Source organism: Staurois parvus, unplaced genomic scaffold (assembly GCF_062004578.1).
Source record: "Staurois parvus isolate SC_StPar_1 unplaced genomic scaffold, SC_StPar_1.0 ptg001847l, whole genome shotgun sequence".
In the NCBI taxonomy this organism is placed as follows: Eukaryota; Metazoa; Chordata; class Amphibia; order Anura; family Ranidae; genus Staurois; species Staurois parvus.
Window position 1 is genome coordinate 350,798 of NW_028319643.1, and position 20,272 is coordinate 371,069.

Here is a 20,272-nt window from a genome sequence, read left to right on the forward strand (position 1 = left end):
TTTATAAGAAAAACTTTCTAAATTTTTGGACTTTTTCATTTACATAGCAAAAATAATAAAAATCCCAGTGGTGAAAAAATACCACCAAAATAATGCTTTATGTTTCTAAAAAATGCTAAAAAATTCATATGGGTACAGTGTTGCATGACCGCGCAATTGTCATTCAAAGTGTGATAGCACTGAAAGCTGAAAAATAGCCTGGACAGGAAGGGGGTAAAAGTGTCCGGACATGAAGTGGTTAAGGAGTGTACACAATCTAGTGTGCTCCACCAGAAAATCCTGAAGACGAATGTCCGCCCATCAGCTAGTGACCATAAACTCAAGAACACTTGGGTTATGTAGCAGGATAATGATCCTAAACACACCAGCAAGTCCATTTCTGAATGGCTAAAAAAAAGCAACCATTAAGGTTTTGGAGTGGCCTCATCAAAGTCAGGACATAAATGTGATTGACGTGCTGCAGCATATCCTTAAACAGGCCGTTCATGCTGGAAAACCCTCCAATGTGGGTGAATGAGATTAATTCTGCAAAAAGCGGGCCAAAATTCCTCCACAGCGATGTGAAAGACTTGCCGGTTATTGCAAACGCCTGATTGCAGCTGTTGCCGCCAAGGGTGGCACAACCAGTTAACAGCTTTATGAGGTAATTACTTTTTCACATAGGGCCAGGCAGGTCTGGACAGCTTTTTTCCCTTAATAAATTAAATCATTTAAAAAATGCATGTTATTTTTATTTCATTTTAAAATTTGTTTGATGATCTGAATCATTTGAGTGTGACAAATTTAAAATAAAATTAAAAACGAATATATATATATATATATATATATATATATATAGTCAGGTCCATAAATATTGGGACATCAACACAATTCTAACATTTTTGGCTCTATACACCACCAAAATGGATTTGAAATGAAACGAACAAGATGTACTTTAACTGCAGACTGTCAGCTTTAATTTGAGGGTATTTACATCCAAATCAGGTGAACGGTGTAGGAATTACAACAGTTTGCATATGTGCCTCCCACTTGTTAAGGGACCAAAAGTAATGGGACAGAATAGTAATCATAAATCAAACTTTCACTTTTTAATACTTGCTTGCAAATCTTTTGCAGTCAATTACAGCCTGAAGTCTGGAACGCATAGACATCACCAGACGCTGGGTTTCATCCCTGGTGATGCTCTGCCAGGCCTCTACTGCAAATGTCTTCAGTTCCTGCTTGTTCTTGGGGCATTTTCCCTTCAGCTTTGTCTTCAGCAAGTGAAATGCATGCTCAATCGGATTCAGGTCAGGTGATTGACTTGGCCATTGCATAACATTCCACTTATTTCCCTTAAAAACCTCTTCGGTTGCTTTTGCAGTCTGCTTTGGGTCATTGTCCATCTGCACTGTGAAGCGTCCAATGAGTTCTGAAGCATTTGGCTGAATATGAGCAGATAATATTCCCGAAACACTTCAGAATTCATCCGGCTGCTTTTGTCAGCAGTCACATCATCAATAAATACAAGAGAACCAGTTCCATTGGCAGCCATACATGCCCACGCCATGACACTACCACCACCATGCTTCACTGATGAGGTGGTATGCTTAGGATCATGAGCAGTTCCTTTCCTTCTCCATACTCTTCTCTTCCCATCACTCTGGTACAAGTTGATCTCGGTCTCATCTGTCCATAGGATGTTGTTCCAGAACTGTGAACACTTTTTTAGATGTCGTTTGGCAAACTCTAATCTGGCCTTCCTGTTTTTGAGGCTCACCAATGGTTTCCATCTTGTGGTGAACCCTCTGTATTCACTCTGCTGAAGTCTTCTCTTGATTGTTGACTTTGACACACATACACCTACCTCCTGGAGAGTGTTCTTGATCTGGCCAACTGTTGTGAAGGGTGTTTTCTTCACCAGGGAAAGAATTCTTCGGTCATCCACCACAGTTGTTTTCCGTGGTCTTCCGGGTCTTTTGGTGTTGCTGAGCTCACCGGTGCGTTCCTTCTTTTTAAGAATGTTCCAAACAGTTGTTTTGGCCACGCCTAATGTTTTTGCTATCTCTCTGATGGGTTTGTTTTGTTTTTTCAGCCTAATGATGGCTTGCTTCACTGATAGTGACAGCTCTTTGGATCTCATCTTGAGAGTTGATAGTAACAGATTCCAAATGCAAATAACACACTTGAAATGAACTCTGGACCTTTTATCTGCTCATTGTAATTGGGATAATGAGGGAATAACACACACCTGGCCATGGAACAGCTGAGAAGCCAACTGTCCCATTACTTTTGGTCCCTTAACAAGTGGGAGGCACATATGCAAACTGTTGTAATTCCTACACCGTTCACCTGATTTGGATGTAAATACCCTCAAATTAAAGCTAACAGTCTGCAGTTAAAGCACATCTTGTTCATTTCATTTCAAATCCATTGTGGTGGTGTATAGAGCCAAAAATGTTAGAATTGTGTCGATGTCCCAATATTATATACTAATATAATATAATATACTGACTATATATATATATATATATATATATATATATATATATATATATATATATATATTATCAGGAAGGGGCAAATACTTTTTCACAGCACTGTATATGTAAGCTGGGGAGGTCCAAATTTAAAATTTGCTTTGCTCTATGTGGGTAAAGAACAGGTTCACATTTCTGCATAGGATTGTGGCTACGAAAAGCAAGGTTAGAGAATTGCATTATTGATTATAGTTAGGGGAGAATTCACACATGCCTAGATACGATGCAAATCCAACACCTACGTAAAAACCAAGTGATGTTTTGTCTGAACATTAACCTCCCTGGCGGTATTCCCGAGTGTAGCTCGGGGTAAAATGTCAGTACCAAAAGCGGTAACCCCGAGCTACACTCGGGCTTACCATGCGGCGCTGCATAGGGAGTCCCTGCAGAGCTTACCTTGTCCTTCGCTCCCGCGATGTGTCCCCTGCAGCGTCCCCGGCCATCTCCTTCAGCCGATGCCAGCATCCGGCTTCTGTGTTCCGGTCCCTGTGACGTCGGGACGTACGGGCGCCGCCGCCGGGAAATTTGAAAATTTTTAAAAATTTCATTTTTTTCTAAACAAATTTTACATAGTAAAACATTGCTGTTTCAACCCATTTCACATACATTTTATCCCGAGTGCTTTGTCCGGCGCCCTGCCTGCATTTTGACTGTTCTTTCTGCCTAGAAACTGAGAAAAGTCCATGGCGTCCAAAAAGCGTCCCTTTAGGTCAAAAGTGGTTTTAAACCGGCTAGAGAACAGCGATAGTAAATCAGAACCACTTGCAGAATTGAGTGATAATGATTTGTGGGGGAAATTCCTCATCAGACACTGAAAACGATTTTGCGACTTTGCTCAGCGATGTGCGAACTTGGCGCTATATTTCAAATTTCAGTGTTTTTGGTTTGATTATATTATTGAATTAAATGTATTATTATATTGTTTATGATTATTAAATTATAATTTATGATTTCGTGTTTCAAGTTTTATCCTACCCGGGATGTTTACTAGACTCTTGTTCGGACAGATTTCAGTGAGTTATTCCTAAAAATTACAGGCCTACAATAAAAAACTACATATTTCCATGCAAAATAATGGTACCGCTTTCAGCACCAAAAATCTGAAATAATCATACCGCCAGGGAGGTTAAAGCCTCTCCCAGCAGGATCCCAACCAAGGAACCAATAAAACTGGATAATGCATTTGGAACAGCATTGAAGCAAAAGCTTTGCTTGTCTGTATGGAACCATTCAGCTCATAACAACCTCTCACCCTGGTAGGCAGGAGAAGGGAGGCTTGGAGAGAATATTGCAAGCCATACATGGGTCAAATTCTGAACAAATTTTCTTTAGAAATTCTGAAATTTCTTTTTGTAATTCGATGGCGTCACCACTGATTTCAAAATTCAACCAACCAAGCCTTCAATTTCACACATTGCTACAGAAAAGAATTTGTGGGCTTCTTCTCTTTCCAGGTCACAGCTCGCTTCATTTCTTTTTTGATTAGATTTCTTGCACAATTCTCCCATCATTGATTAGCAATCCATTTGTTTTAAAAACATTTCCAACATGCCCAATTACTCAAATTCGATGGTCGCATAAAAATCAGCCGATGCTGCGGCCTACTAATGGTGCAAAATTCAAAAGCAAATTCTTAGTTATGATTTTTGAACGAAAATTCTTCCGGAATTTGTCCCATGTATGGCGTGCTCTAGGAGTGCTGTGGACATCCTCACCTGAGTATGATTGATTGCTATGTGGTTTCCCTGGAGAGGCGATGGACTGTCTTTATCTTTGATGTGACGAGTGTTGTTCTTGGTCCGCTGTAACTGCTGTCTTAGTTTGGCGATCTGTTAAAGAAAAAAAAAAAAGAAAAATACATTTGTACAAATTTTTAGCCCGTATGAAATTTTGGTGGGGATTCAGGAAAATTGGCAGCTGATCAATTACTAAAAAAGCCAATCTATTCAGTCTTAAAAGCCAGCAACAATGACCAATGAAAGGAAACTAGGAGACAAATGTAAGGGGCAATCGACTTCTCCTGAAACTATAATTGGGCTCCTATGCTGATCCAATGGCTTCAATAGTTCCAGAACCACTGACATGGAGCAAACCTAAAAGTTAAACTTTATGATAACACTCAACATATAAAAACATCACCTAATTCCTGACTGGTACATCCTTCCCCACCTAGTTACACCTCTCTCCCCCCCCCCCTTTCCTCCATCCCCCCTACCAATAACCCCCCTAACATCCCAACCCCTCACCAAAGTTTTTCATTCATATATAAATACCTCTGATGATATAGCCAATTAAGACCAAATTCATCAGTGCCTCAAAAGTGAAATAACTACACTGCTCAAATGTACAATGTTTATTGTATTGTATTATGATATGAATGAATGTTTTATTTCTTTGAAAATCCTTTCTTTTCTTTGAAAAACCTAATAAAAATATTTAAAAAAAAAAAAAAAAAAAAGTTAAACTTTACTCTGACATGACTGAATCCATGCTTATTCCAGGTCAGGGGCTCAGAAAGCATTAAAATAAAGATCATACTAAAATGAACAACATGGACAACAAAATGTACATATCCCATGGCTCAGGACAACTATGCTTTAAACAGCATCCCATTCCTCCCCAGAAACCTAGCTGTCGCCCCACGCCCTCCCTAAACTTGCCATACAGGGTTCAAATTTTGAAGGTTCCTGGGAATTGGCAGAAATTAGGGATGTGGGCAACCCTGCTGACATTAACTGCATCAAACTTTTACCAAAGCAAATTGAAAAAAAAAAAAAAAAAAAAGTTGGCTGAACAGTGACAGCAGCCATTGAGCTGCAGTCACTAACAAGGTAATCTGACAGCCACAGGTACCCGCTGTTAGAATACGATACCGGACAGTGGAAAATTTCTTCATCCGCATATTTTAGCATGCATGAGGGAATTCGTGGATTTAAATGTGTAGCGTCAACATAATTTACCAACCCCCCCCCCCCCCTTTTTTAAACCATCACAGAACATCAGGTGTCCCCAAGCAGGATTGGCAGCGTTCTTGCATGCCTGTAGGGAGAAGGGTTTTCCTTTAGGGTCCACAGAGAAAGGCTGTAATTGGCAGCACTACACAGATTTAAAAGCTCAGATAAGGAAAAGGATACCTCCCTCCTGACCTAGTGAGTGCAGGCAACAGATTCTGGATTGGGAAGCTTGCTGATGCAATGTATGCAAACGGGGATATAGGTAGAGGATGAGTTTTTAAGATTAAATAAAATACTTCATTTTGTAGGTCAAAAAGTAAAACAGGACTGCATTTTAAGTTTTGGTAAAAAATGTTTTTACATGACTCTGTGCACAGCCAGAGGAAACAAGCATGCTGTAGGTAAAGTGCATGTGAATAAACTGCTTCTATGATTTAAAGGGCAACTTCAATTTCATGGGGGATAAAAAATAAAGCAAACTAAAAAAAATAATAAAATTTCTTTAAAAAAAATAATAATAATAATATATATATATATATATATATATATATATATATATATATATATATTTATTTTTTTCCCCTACGATTGGGACACAAGTCACAATGTGAAATATTTAAATAGCCCTTTCCTTTTCAATCTGCAGCTCTGTAATCTTCTGTAAAATGCAGTAATGCAATATGGCAACCACGAGGCAATCCCTACACAGATGTTGTACAGAACCCCCCCAAGAATTTTGTGAGTGGCTTACGCTTACCGATTTCCCCAGAAGTCTGCACTGTCAGATTTTTGGCATCCCTTGCAACAAGATGTCATTTTTGATGAGATACTCTCAAAGGGAAATCACACCTAAAGGGATGCAGGCCCTGCCACTTTTCTCATTAGAGCTGTGCAAGTGCAGCAGCTGATAAATATAAAACCGCTCCCATACAGATTCACTCTGCACATGGACACAGACACACAAACAGCATGTATACAGATCACTCAGATCACTCAGAGGGGAGTGTTGTCTTCTCAATAAATGTGGAGTTAACTAACTGAAAGGACATAAAAACTCAAAAAAAGGATTAAACTTGTCGACATTACAGGATCAAGTGCAACATCATATTTCGTTTGTGTGTAGAGACATTAAGTTTCAAAAGTATAATCTGTAAAGCCTGTCCATGATTTAGAAGTGCACACACCTATACTGATTTTTTTTTTTTTATATATATATACTCTATCCAGCAAACTGTACAAAAAAAGGAAATGTTACCTCTACATTCAATTTTACCACCTTATATAGCACAACCATATCTAATGCGCTAGTTTTCCATACAAATAGTTCTTGGTAGGGATGCACCGAAATTTCAGCCACCGAAACATATCGACCGAAAATAGCTTTAATCGGCAAAAAATGTAGCCGATACAGGAGGGGGGGGGGGGGCGGCGGCGGAGAAAGGCAGGAGCAGTGTATACAGTGACTGGCTGTCACTATATGTGTCTGTTTTAGAATGTAATTACCGGCTAATTTTTTTTCTTCACTATAGCTTACAGAATCAGCTGTCACTTTCTCCCCAGCTAAATGAAACAAAGTTTCCTTTTAGTTTCTTTCCTGAGATAAAAGAAACAAAAAAGTTTCTTGCATTTAAAAACCAGCTCTGGCATATAGGGACCACCAGTGAGGGAGCCTCACTGTATGCACTGCTCCCCCACTGTATACACTGCTCCTCTCCTGCCCCCCACCCCCTCCCCCTGCAAAGATGGCCTGTCACTCATATGCTATCACATAGGGGACTATTGCTCCCCTATGTGATAGCAATAAAATCAGAAGTTAAAAAACAAATAAAAATATACATGAAAGTAGAGAAAATAAATAAATAAAAATTGGAGCCTCCCCACTTCCACATACAGACATTTCGGTTTGGTTTTCAGCCACATGCATTCTGAATTTTCGGTATGGGTTTCGGAACAACACTAGTTCTTGGCATGAAGATCTTCACCAAAAAGTGTATGACTGGGTCAAATAAGAATTTTGCTCTCCGTACAAACATCCTAGGATACCATTGAGGGACACATGCAGTCCTTAACCTCCGAGTTGTACTGCCAATTACAGGGGACTGGACACAGCTGCTAAGGGACACAGAAGTCTTACCTTCATAACATCCAAAAGTAGTCCAACTGAGGTGTGGTCAACACAGCTAACAAATACTAACAAGACCAAGAAAAACAGAACTGGGGAATGACTACAGCTAAAATGAGCCACAGGGGCTGGCATCAGATAAGGCCACAAAGTCCAGCAGGTAGAACTTCGAAACCAGATGGCAACCTTGCAAATATGGGAAATTGCTGTTTGATGCCGACAGGTCCAAGAAGCACTCACAGATCTCTAATGGGTTCAGAGGTTTCTGAAGTGACGAAAAAAACTGATTTAGAGCCAATGAAGCCTGATGAATGTGGAAGCAAACACTCTGCACGGACCTGTGTGCAGGACTAGACCCAGATACTCCAAACATCGAGTTAGATTCAGCAACAATTTGTGAAGGTTCAGAATCCATCAGAACTGTTATGGTGTTTGATAGTTAAGGGAACAATGTCCGATAGTGTCCAGACCAACTGTTCACTCAAGAAGAGGTCATCTAAACAGCCTAAAATGGGGCCTGCACCAAGGTGAACATCTGAGAGACAAACCAATAGTATAAGGGCCCCACAGTAAACCAAACAATGCGATGCAAAGATAGGGACATGTAGGAAAGCATCTCTGACAACCACAGAAGTCAAAGTTTTCCTGTAACGGGAGGAAATGACAGACCAGGTCGATACCAAGCAGAATTTCTGGGCTCACATTTTGAGCGCTGAGATCCAAGATGAGGCAGATGCCTCATCTGAGTTTGGGAACTGGTGAACAGGTTGGAGTATACCTCCTGAAACCATTCCAGTGGTCCAGAAGACACAAGAGGGCTTAATGGTGATCTGCTAATTTGTGTAGTGACATAGGAAATGTTGGCAGGTGAAAAATAGAAAAGGATGCATTGAGCAAAGCTCCAGCATGTATCCCTGGAATGCCACCACCTGCACAAAACATGTAGGGGATGTAAAGTGTTCAAGTCCCCAATAACGTTAACCTACACAGTTTGGGTGTCACATGCAGACAAGTGGATTGTGTTTAAAAAAAAAAAAAAAAAGGGGAGGAGATAACCCTGAAAACTTTTTCTGTTATCTATCCATTTGTATGGATATAGCTTCTCTGGTGTGCTTTATGCCTGGATCTCCTCCCCATTTCAGTGAATGTGTTACATGGTACTTAAGAGTCTGCATCTGTCTAGTTATATGACCAGTGGGGTGATATACGACGCATGTACTACTTTGTATTGTCTTTAGATATTGCTTTCTTTCATAAAAATGTATGGAAATTGAAACAGCCATTTGGAATGCAGCCTATTTATCGTATTAAAGACTTCCTGTGTCTCTCAATAGTTCAAAAAAAATAAAAAAGATAAAAAGCAAGCTAGCATATTTCGCCATATTTAACCCTTAGCAAATGCTGCCAATACATAAAAATACGTAGTGTTCACACAAGAAGGTGAGCTCAATACGTCCTGTTGTCCTGCAATGTTGCCTCTGCTCTGAAATCCTAAGTAGTACGGTCTGCTGGACTACAGAAGTCCATGTAGCCTTGTCCCACTTTGTCCCTCTTCACATGCATACACTGACATCTTTGCAACAATGCTTCTACCTTGACACACAGAAGCCTACCAAAAAAAAAAAAAAACTGTTATTTATGCTCTTTAACCACTTCCCGTCCGGCCCATGTACATAAACGGCCAGACGGAAGCAGTGCAGGAGCGGGTGGCCATTTATAAACAGCCTCCGCATTCACTGCCTGTGCGTGCTCCCTGGGAGTGTGCGGCACCGCGATCCGTTGCCCGCTGTCTCCGGACCTCCGTGTGAGGTCCCGGTCATGTGATCACTGATTGGCCAAATCAGTGATCACATGAATATAAGTAAGAGGTCACTTGCTAACATCATTGCTTACTACTAGTGAAATCTGTGAATGATCACAGAGGTCACATGGTACAGGGCTATTCACAACAACAGTGTACCATGTGACAAGCTGTGACCAATCACAGCTCTCAGTATTTCTCAATGGCTACAAGGATGCAGCCAGAGAGAAGGAGAAATGATTGCTTTTACACCCTTTATGGTTGTAAAAGATATCAGAAACAAAAAAAAAAAATCTTCATCACCCCCACAAGTAGTACAGTGTCACTATGGTGACACTGTACTGCTAGAGCGACAGTATGTTTTAAAAAATAAAATATAAAAAAAATTTAAACAATTCAAAAGTTCTAATTTTTTTTTTTAATTGTTTAGCATTTTTTTGAGACAGATTAACTTTATTTTGGTGGTATTTATTCAACAATGGGATTTTTTTTTTTTGCTATATAAATGAAAGTGTTTTTCTTATATCATTTTGCAAATAAATAATTTTTCTTCATAAATCTTGGCCAAAATGTATTCAGTTATCTTTTTAGTAAAAAAAAAAAACCCAAATTGGTTAATAACCAAAAGTTCTAATTTTTTTTTTTAGTTATAAACCAATTTGGGTTTTTTTTTTTTTTTTACTAAAGATAACTGAATACATTTTGGCCAAGATTTATGAAGAAAAATTATTTATTTGCAAAATGATAAGAAAAACACTTTCATTTATATAGCAAACAAAATATAAAAATCCCAGGGGTGAATAGATACCACCAAAATAAAGTTAATCTGTCTCAAAAAAATACAAAAAAATTCATATGGGTACAGTGTTGCATGACCGCGCAATTGTCATTCAAAGTGCGATAGCACTGAAAGCTGAAAATTGGCCTGGACAGGAAGGGGGGTGAAAGTGTCCGGACTTGAAGTGGTTAAAATTGAAGTTCTGCAGAGGCGTGCCTACAGATATTCCTGTAAAATTGTTTGCAAAAAGTTTATGAAAACATCCTTTTAGTTACTCAAATTTGAATTTTACCCTTAGAGTAGCCATCAGAACCTGGTAAATGAGCAAGTCTGAGCCAAGGAAAAAAAGAAATGTTCAATAATGCCATGGATAATTTAACTTGGTGCGTGAGATACCAACCTAACAGAAAACGCAGGTTAACAGTCGGTCGTTATGGTTGTAAAAGATATCAGAAACAAAAAAAAAAAATCTTCATCACCCCCACAAGTAGTACAGTGTCACTATGGTGACACTGTACTGCTAGAGCGACAGTATGTTTTAAAAAATAAAATATAAAAAAAATTTAAACAATTCAAAAGTTCTAATTTTTTTTTTTAATTGTTTAGCATTTTTTTGAGACAGATTAACTTTATTTTGGTGGTATTTATTCAACAATGGGATTTTTTTTTTTTGCTATATAAATGAAAGTGTTTTTCTTATATCATTTTGCAAATAAATAATTTTTCTTCATAAATCTTGGCCAAAATGTATTCAGTTATCTTTTTAGATAACTGAATACATTCATTAGATCGACTGGTCTTAATTTGTTGCTGTAGCTTTTTTTTCCCTTTTTTTCCCCAATTAGGCCCTTCACTACCCACAACCGACAGCGCTTCATTTATTTACACATTGTTTTAAGGCAGCAAAATCCATTAACAAGATCTGTGTTCCCAGAACATTAAAAAAAAATTCTTGTTAATTTGACGGTTTAATCTTGCGGTAATGCAGACGCGGGATAGTGGAGACGTTCACTTGCACTTTGTAATTAAACCAACTAGAACAAAACTGATGTCTAGGTTACCGAGTGTGGGCGTAAATTAACTAGCGAGAAGTGTAAAACGGCGGGCGTGGGCGCAGTATGGATGACACATAGTAATTTGCAACCTGTGCTTTTATTCTGGCTGCACAGCTCTCTCATTGGCAGTGACAGATTGGGGTTATTCGCGATTTTAATAGCTGCTGACCTGAAATAACATTCAATATTCAGGAGAGTCTTCCTTTGCCGCACAAGTGTCTCACACAACAAGACCGCATGCGGGGCACACTTTTGTTATATATTTTTTGGAAGCAAAAGTTTCTGGGAACACGGCGTCCAGTTAAAAAAAATGCTTTCCAATGGGGGGACAAGTGGGCAACTGCAATTTACAGGTTTGGGGAGGAACACTTCATTCATTCTACTTTAAAGTGCATCTAAAGCAAAGTTTTATTTTTATGTATTTTGAACAGAGTATTTTTTTTCTTTATTTTTATTTATTTTAGGTACTTCTATAGCGCCATCAATTTACACAGCACTTTACATATATATTGTACATTCACATCAGTCCCTAACCCTCAAGGGGTGTACAATCTAAGGTCCCTAACTTACATTCATACATACACATACTAGGGACAATTTAGACAGGAGCCAATTCACCTACCTGTCTTTGGAGTGTGGGAGGAAACCGGAGTACCCAGAGGAAACCCACGCAGGCACAGGGAGAACATGCAAACTCCAGGCAGGTGGTGCCGTGGTTGGGATTCGAACCAACGACATTAGTACTGCCAGGCGGAAGTGCTAACCATTTAAGCCACTGTGCTGCCCAGAGTATGGTTAAAACCATTGTTACGATCTAACCCCCCCCCCCCCCCGCCGCCATCATCTGTTTTCCATTGAAGAGATTTCTGTTCACTTCCTGGACCAGAGATACCAGAAAAGTAGAATAAAACTAGGGGAAACCCCTCAGACATTTGTTACTAGAACAGGTGCCCCCCATCGCAAGGTTGTCCCTTAATCTCTGTTCTGATAAGCAGAAAATTCGGGATTTGCCATCATATTTTGTCTAGATGACAATGAACAAAACAAACCAAACATATTAATCTTTCCAGAAGGAGTACAGATAGCAACAAACACCTGACAGGAGTCCTAAACTTTTCACACGCTATCCAAATGCAAAAAAAAAAAAAAAATTTGAGATACACTTTAAAGTAAAACTCCATGCAGCCTACGACATTCCAATATTTACATTTTCTAAATGAGCTTTAAAAAGTCATCACTGACCTCTGTAGTTGCAGGCACTGAGGTATAATTCATCCGTGAAATCTACAGCAGAAAAACACATTCTGGCTTTCAGCAGATCAGCTCCCCTCTCCTAGCAGTGACTAGAAAGCCTTCTAGTAAGTAAATGTACACAGGAGGTGCACAGGAAGAGGAGAGCAAGAGTGTGGACAGCAGACTAGGGAAGAATCTCTGCTTCATATTTGAAATTGGAGAATAAATTGCTTTATAGTGCCTGCACCCCAAAAGGTAAGTAAGATTTTAAAGCTGAATTCTAGAACTCAGCCAAAGTGAAGTCCAACTAGGTGGACGACATCTCCTGGACTTCTGTTTACATCTTACATTTGCTCAGAGAGACACTCTGGGATCGGAGAGTAGAGAAGCACACAGAGCAGCTATGAACATCCCTCCCCTCTGCTGCTTATTCACAGAAGCCTTTATATTTGGTGAAGATGCAGAGATCAGAAGGATCAGCGCAGTGATAGGCATCTTCCAGGAGTGCAATAAAACTGTCAGATAGAAGTAAAAGAGAACTCCAGTAATTGTCATGTACCTCCTTGGACTTTACTCTGTATGCCTGCACTTTTTACAAAGTAGCTGAATTCCTGGAAATCATCTTAAAAGCTCATATGCTGCTAATATAATTTACTGTCCATAGCCTGGCCACAGAGGTACCTGTGCTTCTTTAGAAACTAGCAGAGTGAAGACAGCCATATACTGATCAAAAATGCTGCCAGCTCAAAAGGAACCAGCCAAATTTCGATCAGTGTTTGGTTGTCCCAACAGTAATCGATCATTGATAGACTACGGTCAGTGGGACTTGCTGGAAAAGTCTCCTCGACCACTGGCTGCAGCCGCTGAACAGTGTATTCTGAGTGGCAGGTTGTGGTCATGCGCACTGCTCAATGCATATTACAAAACCCAGAGTCCCTAGTTCGCCTCGGGAGTGAGCAAGAGAGGGGGGCTACCTTCCTACATATAATGGGACCACACAGAACAAACTTGGTCACCTTCCAAGTCGGGTCACAGCAGAAAAACAAAAAAAAAAAAAAAAAAAAAAAAAACACAAGAAAAAAAAAAAAACACACCACACCAAAAAAAACACACCACACCAAAAAAAACACACCACACCAAAAAAAACACACCACACCAAAAAAAACACACCACACCAAAAAAAACACACCACACCAAAAAAAACACACCACACCAAAAAACACAAGATTACAGTTTACTGTCACTATTTTTTTTTTTATTATTATAGATAGAATGTGGAAGTACCAGAACATGTCAGACTTTTATTGCCGTGTCCCCAACAGGGATATTCTCCTGGTGACAGAGGATATGACATTTCTCCAATGATCACACCACAATGTTTTCAGAAAAGTCAGCAAGGGTTACAACATCTTAGTTCACCTATATCTTCCTGCCCCCATGACCTCATTACTAATTTTGTGCCATGGTGTCACAGGGATTTAAAAAAAAAAACAAAAAACGTGAAAAACAGCAATAAAAACACTAAGGTAGCATTAAAAGGTATTTGTTTTCTATGCTGGATCAAATGAGGGTTATAACCCTTGCCAGTTTTGCTTTGCCATCTGTATCCCACTTGGTAGATTTCCCTTCATTTCCTGTCCCATAGCCAAAACAGAAGTGATAGAAAACTCCCCTTCCAATGGGAGAGAATCTGGTTGTCATCAAAACTAGTTTCCAAGCTGGAAGATTTCTCCTAAGTTGCTCTTCTGGGGACAGCCCAAAATTTGTGATTTTCTTTCACTTTCAGTGAAAATGGTAAACAGGACAGAGCGAGTCACCCTAATGGCGGCGCAGACAATCCCTCTCCACTCAAAACATAAAAGCCTGCATTATACTTTAAAGCCTTTACATTTCAAAAGCTTTGAAAACTAAAAGGCTGTTTGGTTACTTTTCCCTGCGGTGTCACTTATCGCAAGACAGGACCTGGTCATGTGACTAAGCAGTCCCTCCCATTTTTGGAAGCGATTGTAATCCAAGTATATAATAAAAGGCAGGAGAGAAAAAATGTTTGCCAAAATCCTTGTTACTGATAACCAACCATATTATGAAAAAATTCCACAATCAATATCTACACAAAAATCTTGCCTCAGGCTATAGTAGTGTGCACCTTCACCAGGGCGCTTCCATCTTTACCGCACTATCCGCTTCCTATACTGCCGAAAAGCAGCCCCTATACTGGCTCTTTGATGTACCACTGGTTCTGACATTAACCCCTCGCCTATCGGGCACTTTCACCCCCTTCCTGCCCAGGCCAATTTCCAGCTTTCAGCGCTATCACGCTTTGAATGACAATTGCGCGGTCATGCAACACTGTACCCATATGACATTATCATTTTTTTGTGACAGAGCTTTATTTTGGTGGTATTTAATCACCTCTGGGTTTTTTATTTTTTCTTAAACCAAAAACCACTGAAAATTAAAAGAAAAAAGTTTCTTAAATTATAAAATTTTGTAAATAAGTTATTTTTCTCCTTCACTGATGTGCGCTAATGAGCTGCAGTGCTGGGCACTGATGGACACTGATAGGTGGCACTGATGAGGAGGCACTAGTGGGCATTGACAGGCATCGCTGATATATGGCACTGACACGCACTGATAGACGGCACTGACTGGCAGCTCAGATGGGCATTGATATGTGGCATTGATGTGCACTGGTAGGCACTGATATGTGGCCCTGATGGGCACTGGCACGTGGCACTGACACAAGGCACTGATGAGCTACACTGATCATCAGTGCCCTGATGATCAGTGTACATGTCCCCTCCACGGAATGCCGATTACCGGCTCTCCTCTCCTCTGTCAGCGTGACAGCTCGAGAGGAGAGAAATGCTAATAACCGGCATTTCCCGGTTTACACGCGATCAGCTGTGATTGGACACAGCTGATCACATGGCCGAGCCGACATAGTCGGCTCTTTCTGTGGATCGGTGATCCACTGTGTCCGAGGGACACAGTGCACCTCCGATCGCCGCGCTGCACGCTCCCTGAGCTGCACATGCGCGGTGAGAATGGGAGGACGTCATATGACGTCCTCCCAGAACGAGAGAACCACCTAGCGTGGTTGGGACGTACAATCATATAAAAAGCAGAATGCAAGGATTTGCAAATCTCATAAACCCATATTTTATTCACAATAGAAAATGACAAAATTGACCATTCTAAGAAAAAAAACTAAATAGGATAATTTGGAAATTGGTGGCAAAAAAAAAAAATCTAAAAAAAAAGTTGAGAGGGGGCAACAAAAAGATGTCAAAGTATGTGGTACTAACAATGAAGAGCTGGAAGAACATTCTGCAGCCAATTAGGTTATTTGGCAACAGGTCAGTAACATGATTGGGTATAAAAAGATCTTAGAGAGTCAGTGTTACAAAAGTAAAGATAGGCAGAGTCTCACCAATATGTGAAAAGCTGCATCTAAATCTTCAAACCATTTTAGATAACATTTCTCAATGTAAAATTGCAAAGATTTTATCCTTGGGTCCTCAGACAGCACTGCATTAAAAACAGACATGATTTTGCGATGGAGTGCACTGCATGGGCTCAGGAATTTTTTTTTCTTCTTCATAAATCACTCTAAACACAGTTCACTGAGCCATCCAAAAATACAAGGTAAAGCTCCATCCTGCAAAGAAGCAGCCATAACTGAACATGATGCAGAAAATTGCAGTCTTCTCTGGCAGAAACGCATTTAAAATGGTCTGTTGCAAAGTGGAAAACGTTTCATTGGTCATACAAATCAAAATTTGCCATTCTTTTTGGCAGCCATGGGTGTCATGTCCCCCGGTCTAAAGAGGAGAGGGACCTTCTGACTTTATCAGCGCTCAGTTCAAAATCCTGCATCTCTGATGGTATGGGGGTGCATTAGTGTGTATGGAATGGGCAGCTTGCACATCTGGAGAGGCACCATCAATGGTGAAAGATATCCGTTTCAGATCAGCATATGCTCCCATCCAGATGACTTTTTTTCCAGAGAAGGCCTTGCATATTTCAGTAGGACAATGCTAAACCAGGTACTGCATCTATGACATCAGCATGCTTTGTAGTAGAATAGTCCGGGTGTTTAACTGGCCTTCCTGCAGTCCAGACCTTTCACCAATTGAAAATATTTGGCGAATTTTGAAATTAAAAAAGGCCAAACATTTTGGGGAAAAAAAAAACAAAAAAAAAAAAACACCTTTTTCTTTGTTTATTCTACAATTTTGCAATTTTGTAATTTTTCTTCTTCACCGATGTGTGCTGATGAGGCTGCACTGCTAGCCACTGATATGCTGCACTTATAATCCGTGCCCTTTTTATCAATGTAAATGTCCCTGTTGCAGGAAACTGGTTATTGACTTTCCTTTCCTCAGACAGTGACAGCGCTGAGGAAAGGAAATGCCAATAACCCGAATTTGTTTATATGTGATCAGCTGCGACTGAACACAGCGGATCACATGGTAAAGAGTCAATCTTATTGGGGGCTCTCGGCTGTGACAGCTGGGTGCCCAGTGCGCATGCGCGAGAAGCGCTGCACTTTGTGAATGGTACGGCATCTTCTGGGACACATGACAGGTCCCAGAAGACGCCGGACCAATCACAAAGCACAGCACTTCTCGCGAATGCGCACTGGGCACCCAGCTCTCAGCCAGGTGCCCACACTAAAGGGAAGATAACTCCGCGGAAGTGGGAGCAGGTACCTGTCAAATTCAGGTACCTGCTCCCCCTCCCTCCCCAAAGGTCAGCAGTCTCTGGGTCATCTCCTGCACTGTGTCCGCAGTCTCTGGGTCATCTCCTGCACTGTGTCCGCAGTCTCTGGGTCATCTCCTGCACTGTGTCCGCAGTCTCTGGGTCATCTCCTGCACTGTGTCCGCAGTCTCTGGGTCATCTCCTGCACTGTGTCCGCAGTCTCTGGGTCATCTCCTGCACTGTGTCCGCAGTCTCTGGGTCATCTCCTGCACTGTGTCCGCAGTCTCTGGTCATCTCCTGTACTGTGTCCGCAGTCTCTGGGTCATCTCCTGCACTGTGTCCGCAGTCTCTGGGTCATCTCCTGCACTGTGTCCGCAGTCTCTGGGTCATCTCCTGCACTGTGTCCGCAGTCTCTTGGTCATCTCCTGCACTGTGTCCGCAGTCTCTTGGTCATCTCCTGCACTGTGTCTACAGTCTCTGGTCATCTCCTGTACTGTGTCTACAGTCTCTGGTCATCTCCTGTACTGTGTCTACAGTCTCTGGTCATCTCCTGTACTGTGTCTACAGTCTCTGGTCATCTCCTGTACTGTGTCTACAGTCTCTGGTCATCTCCTGTACTGTGTCTACAGTCTCTGGTCATCTCCTGTACTGTGTCTACAGTCTCTGGTCATCTCCTGTACTGTGTCTACAGTCTCTGGTCATCTCCTGTACTGTGTCTACAGTCTCTGGTCATCTCCTGTACTGTGTCTACAGTCTCTGGTCATCTCCTGTACTGTGTCTACAGTCTCTGGTCATCTCCTGTACTGTGTCCGCAGTCTCTGGTCATCTCCTGTACTATGTCTGCAGTCTATTGGTTCAGAATATTTTTTTTCTTGTTTTCCGCCCCTAAAATCTAGGTGCGTATTATGGAGCGAAAAATACGGAAATCATCAAGATAAATTACAAGTTTGGGGTCCTGTTTGAAAAATACTAACCCAAGAGGAAATGTATCCACCACTGTAGATAAAAAAAAAAAAAAAATAACCACCACACACTGGGTGGGGGGGGGGGGGGGGGTTGGTTGTCTGTACTCTTTTCATAGGGTTAATGTGTCATCCTCTATCTCTTCACATTCCTATTGGCCAGGAAGTGACAAGCATACTTACTGACCAAGAACGAGATGAGAAGAGCAGGGAGAGGCAAGTTATCCTTCAATAAAGGAGAAATTCTGGTGCACAGAGGTGAGATTATTCCAACGCGATACAATATGGATTATGAACAATATGAATAATGTAGGATGCCTGCAAGGCAAATGACGTGTGTGTATATGTAACTGCTATACATATAACTCCACGCTGGAACGGGCACGGGTAGACTGTAAATTAACACTGTTAAAAGAATAATTCCTATAATGTCCATATACATAATAAAGTCTTTAAAAAGTCTCTGGGACACTGGGTGTCAGATAAAGGCAGCCATCCTATAGAGCAGGGGTGGGCAACTGTGGCCCTCCAGCTGTTGTAGAACTACAAGTCCCATGAGGCATTGCAAAACTGACAGTTACAAGTATGACTCCGAAAAAGCAGAGGCATGATGGGACTTGTAGTTCGCCAATAGCTGGAGGGCCACAGTTGCCCACCCCTGCTATACAGCAAAGCCAACTCTATATACAAAAGACAAAAAAGAGAAGAACAGGAGGCGCCAGCTAAGTGCAGTAATAGGATGCTGTATTTAATAATATAGGATTAAAAATACACAAGAGGAAAGTAAATGACAAGCTCATCTGTGTAGGGAGATGTGGCCACTCCTCTCTGTCCTGCAGGTACCGTCGGTCATACACCTAGGGTGCCATGGATGTGAGCTGGGACAGGGTGGAGCCGTGTGTGTTGGTTGAGAGCCCACCCGGATGTCATGGGGTGCAGCAGAGCAAGTCCAACACCGTCTGGACCAGTAAGAGTCCACGCTGACCAGCGTGGAATGGGCTGGCGCAAGGGACGTCACGGGAAGAGAAGGAGAGCCGGATGTGGAACACAGAAGACACAAAGAACACAGGCAAAGGACACAAGTTACACCCTTGGAGCCTCTAGCTCAGGGGTGGGCAAACTTTTTGACTTGAGGGCCGCAATGGGTTCATATATTGGACCCGGGGGCCGGACCAAGAGTAGATATAGTAATTCATCCCCCATAGTAATTCATCCCCCATAGTAATTCATCCCCCATATAGTAATTCATCCCCCATATAGTAATTCATCCCCCATAGTAATTCATCCCCCATAGTAATTCATCCCCCATAGTAATTCATCCCCCATAGTAATTCATCCCCCCTATAGTAATTCATCCCCCCTATAGTAATTCATCCCCCCTATAGTAATTCATCCCCCCTATAGTAATTCATCCCCCCTATAGTAATTCATCCCCCCTATAGTAATTCATTCCCCATATTAATTCATCCCTCATATAGTATTTCATCCCCCATAGTACTATTCCCCCCCAAGTAGTAAGCCAAGTCCCCCCTGTGTCAATTTACTTACCTTTGCTCCGCGCGTTCCTCTCGCCGTGTTCCCGCGCCGTTCCGGTCTTCAGGGTGGACTGTGAGAGGAGCCTAGCTCCCCTCACGTTCGTCACGCTGCCCCGCCTACACACATCCTGACAGTATCACGCTCCGCGGGCCGGATTAAATGGTGCGCCGGGCCGTATACGGCCCGCGGGCCGTAGTTTGCCCATTGCTGCTCTAGCTCCTTCTACAGGCCTGTAGAATTACTACACTTAGCTCGCACCTCCTGTTTTCTGTTCTGGTTGAGGCATAACCTGACAAAAAAGAGAACACATTCATATACAAGCCAGCAAGAGGAACCACCTTGTGTGGCAGGGACACAGGTAGCTGACCCAACAAGAAGGGTTGAATACTTGCAGCAACAAGGAAGCAACGAAGCAGCTGAGTTTCAAGACATGGGCCACTAAAAAGCTAAGATAGGAGAACATTTAAAGGGCTGGCCTATTATGGGCAATCCTGTGGTGACAGGGTCTCTGAAGACATTTAAAAATAGTCAAATATTAAACATGTAAAAAAAACATCCTAAGTATGATAATTGCATTACAGTTTACGTAAAAACACATACTTGGTATG

The 20,272-nt window shown here is 41.4% G+C and overlaps 1 protein-coding gene across 1 annotated transcript in view; it reads right to left on the minus strand.

The window, feature by feature from the left end:
* The window catches only part of GLCCI1 (glucocorticoid induced 1), a 139,449-nt gene that overhangs the window by 54,111 nt on the left and 65,066 nt on the right, over positions 1–20,272 (minus strand). The window contains exon 4 of the mRNA XM_089664182.1: positions 4,235–4,348. Within this exon, the coding sequence (XP_089520308.1) occupies positions 4,235–4,348 (114 nt within the window). The remainder of the gene's footprint in view (positions 1–4,234; positions 4,349–20,272) is intronic.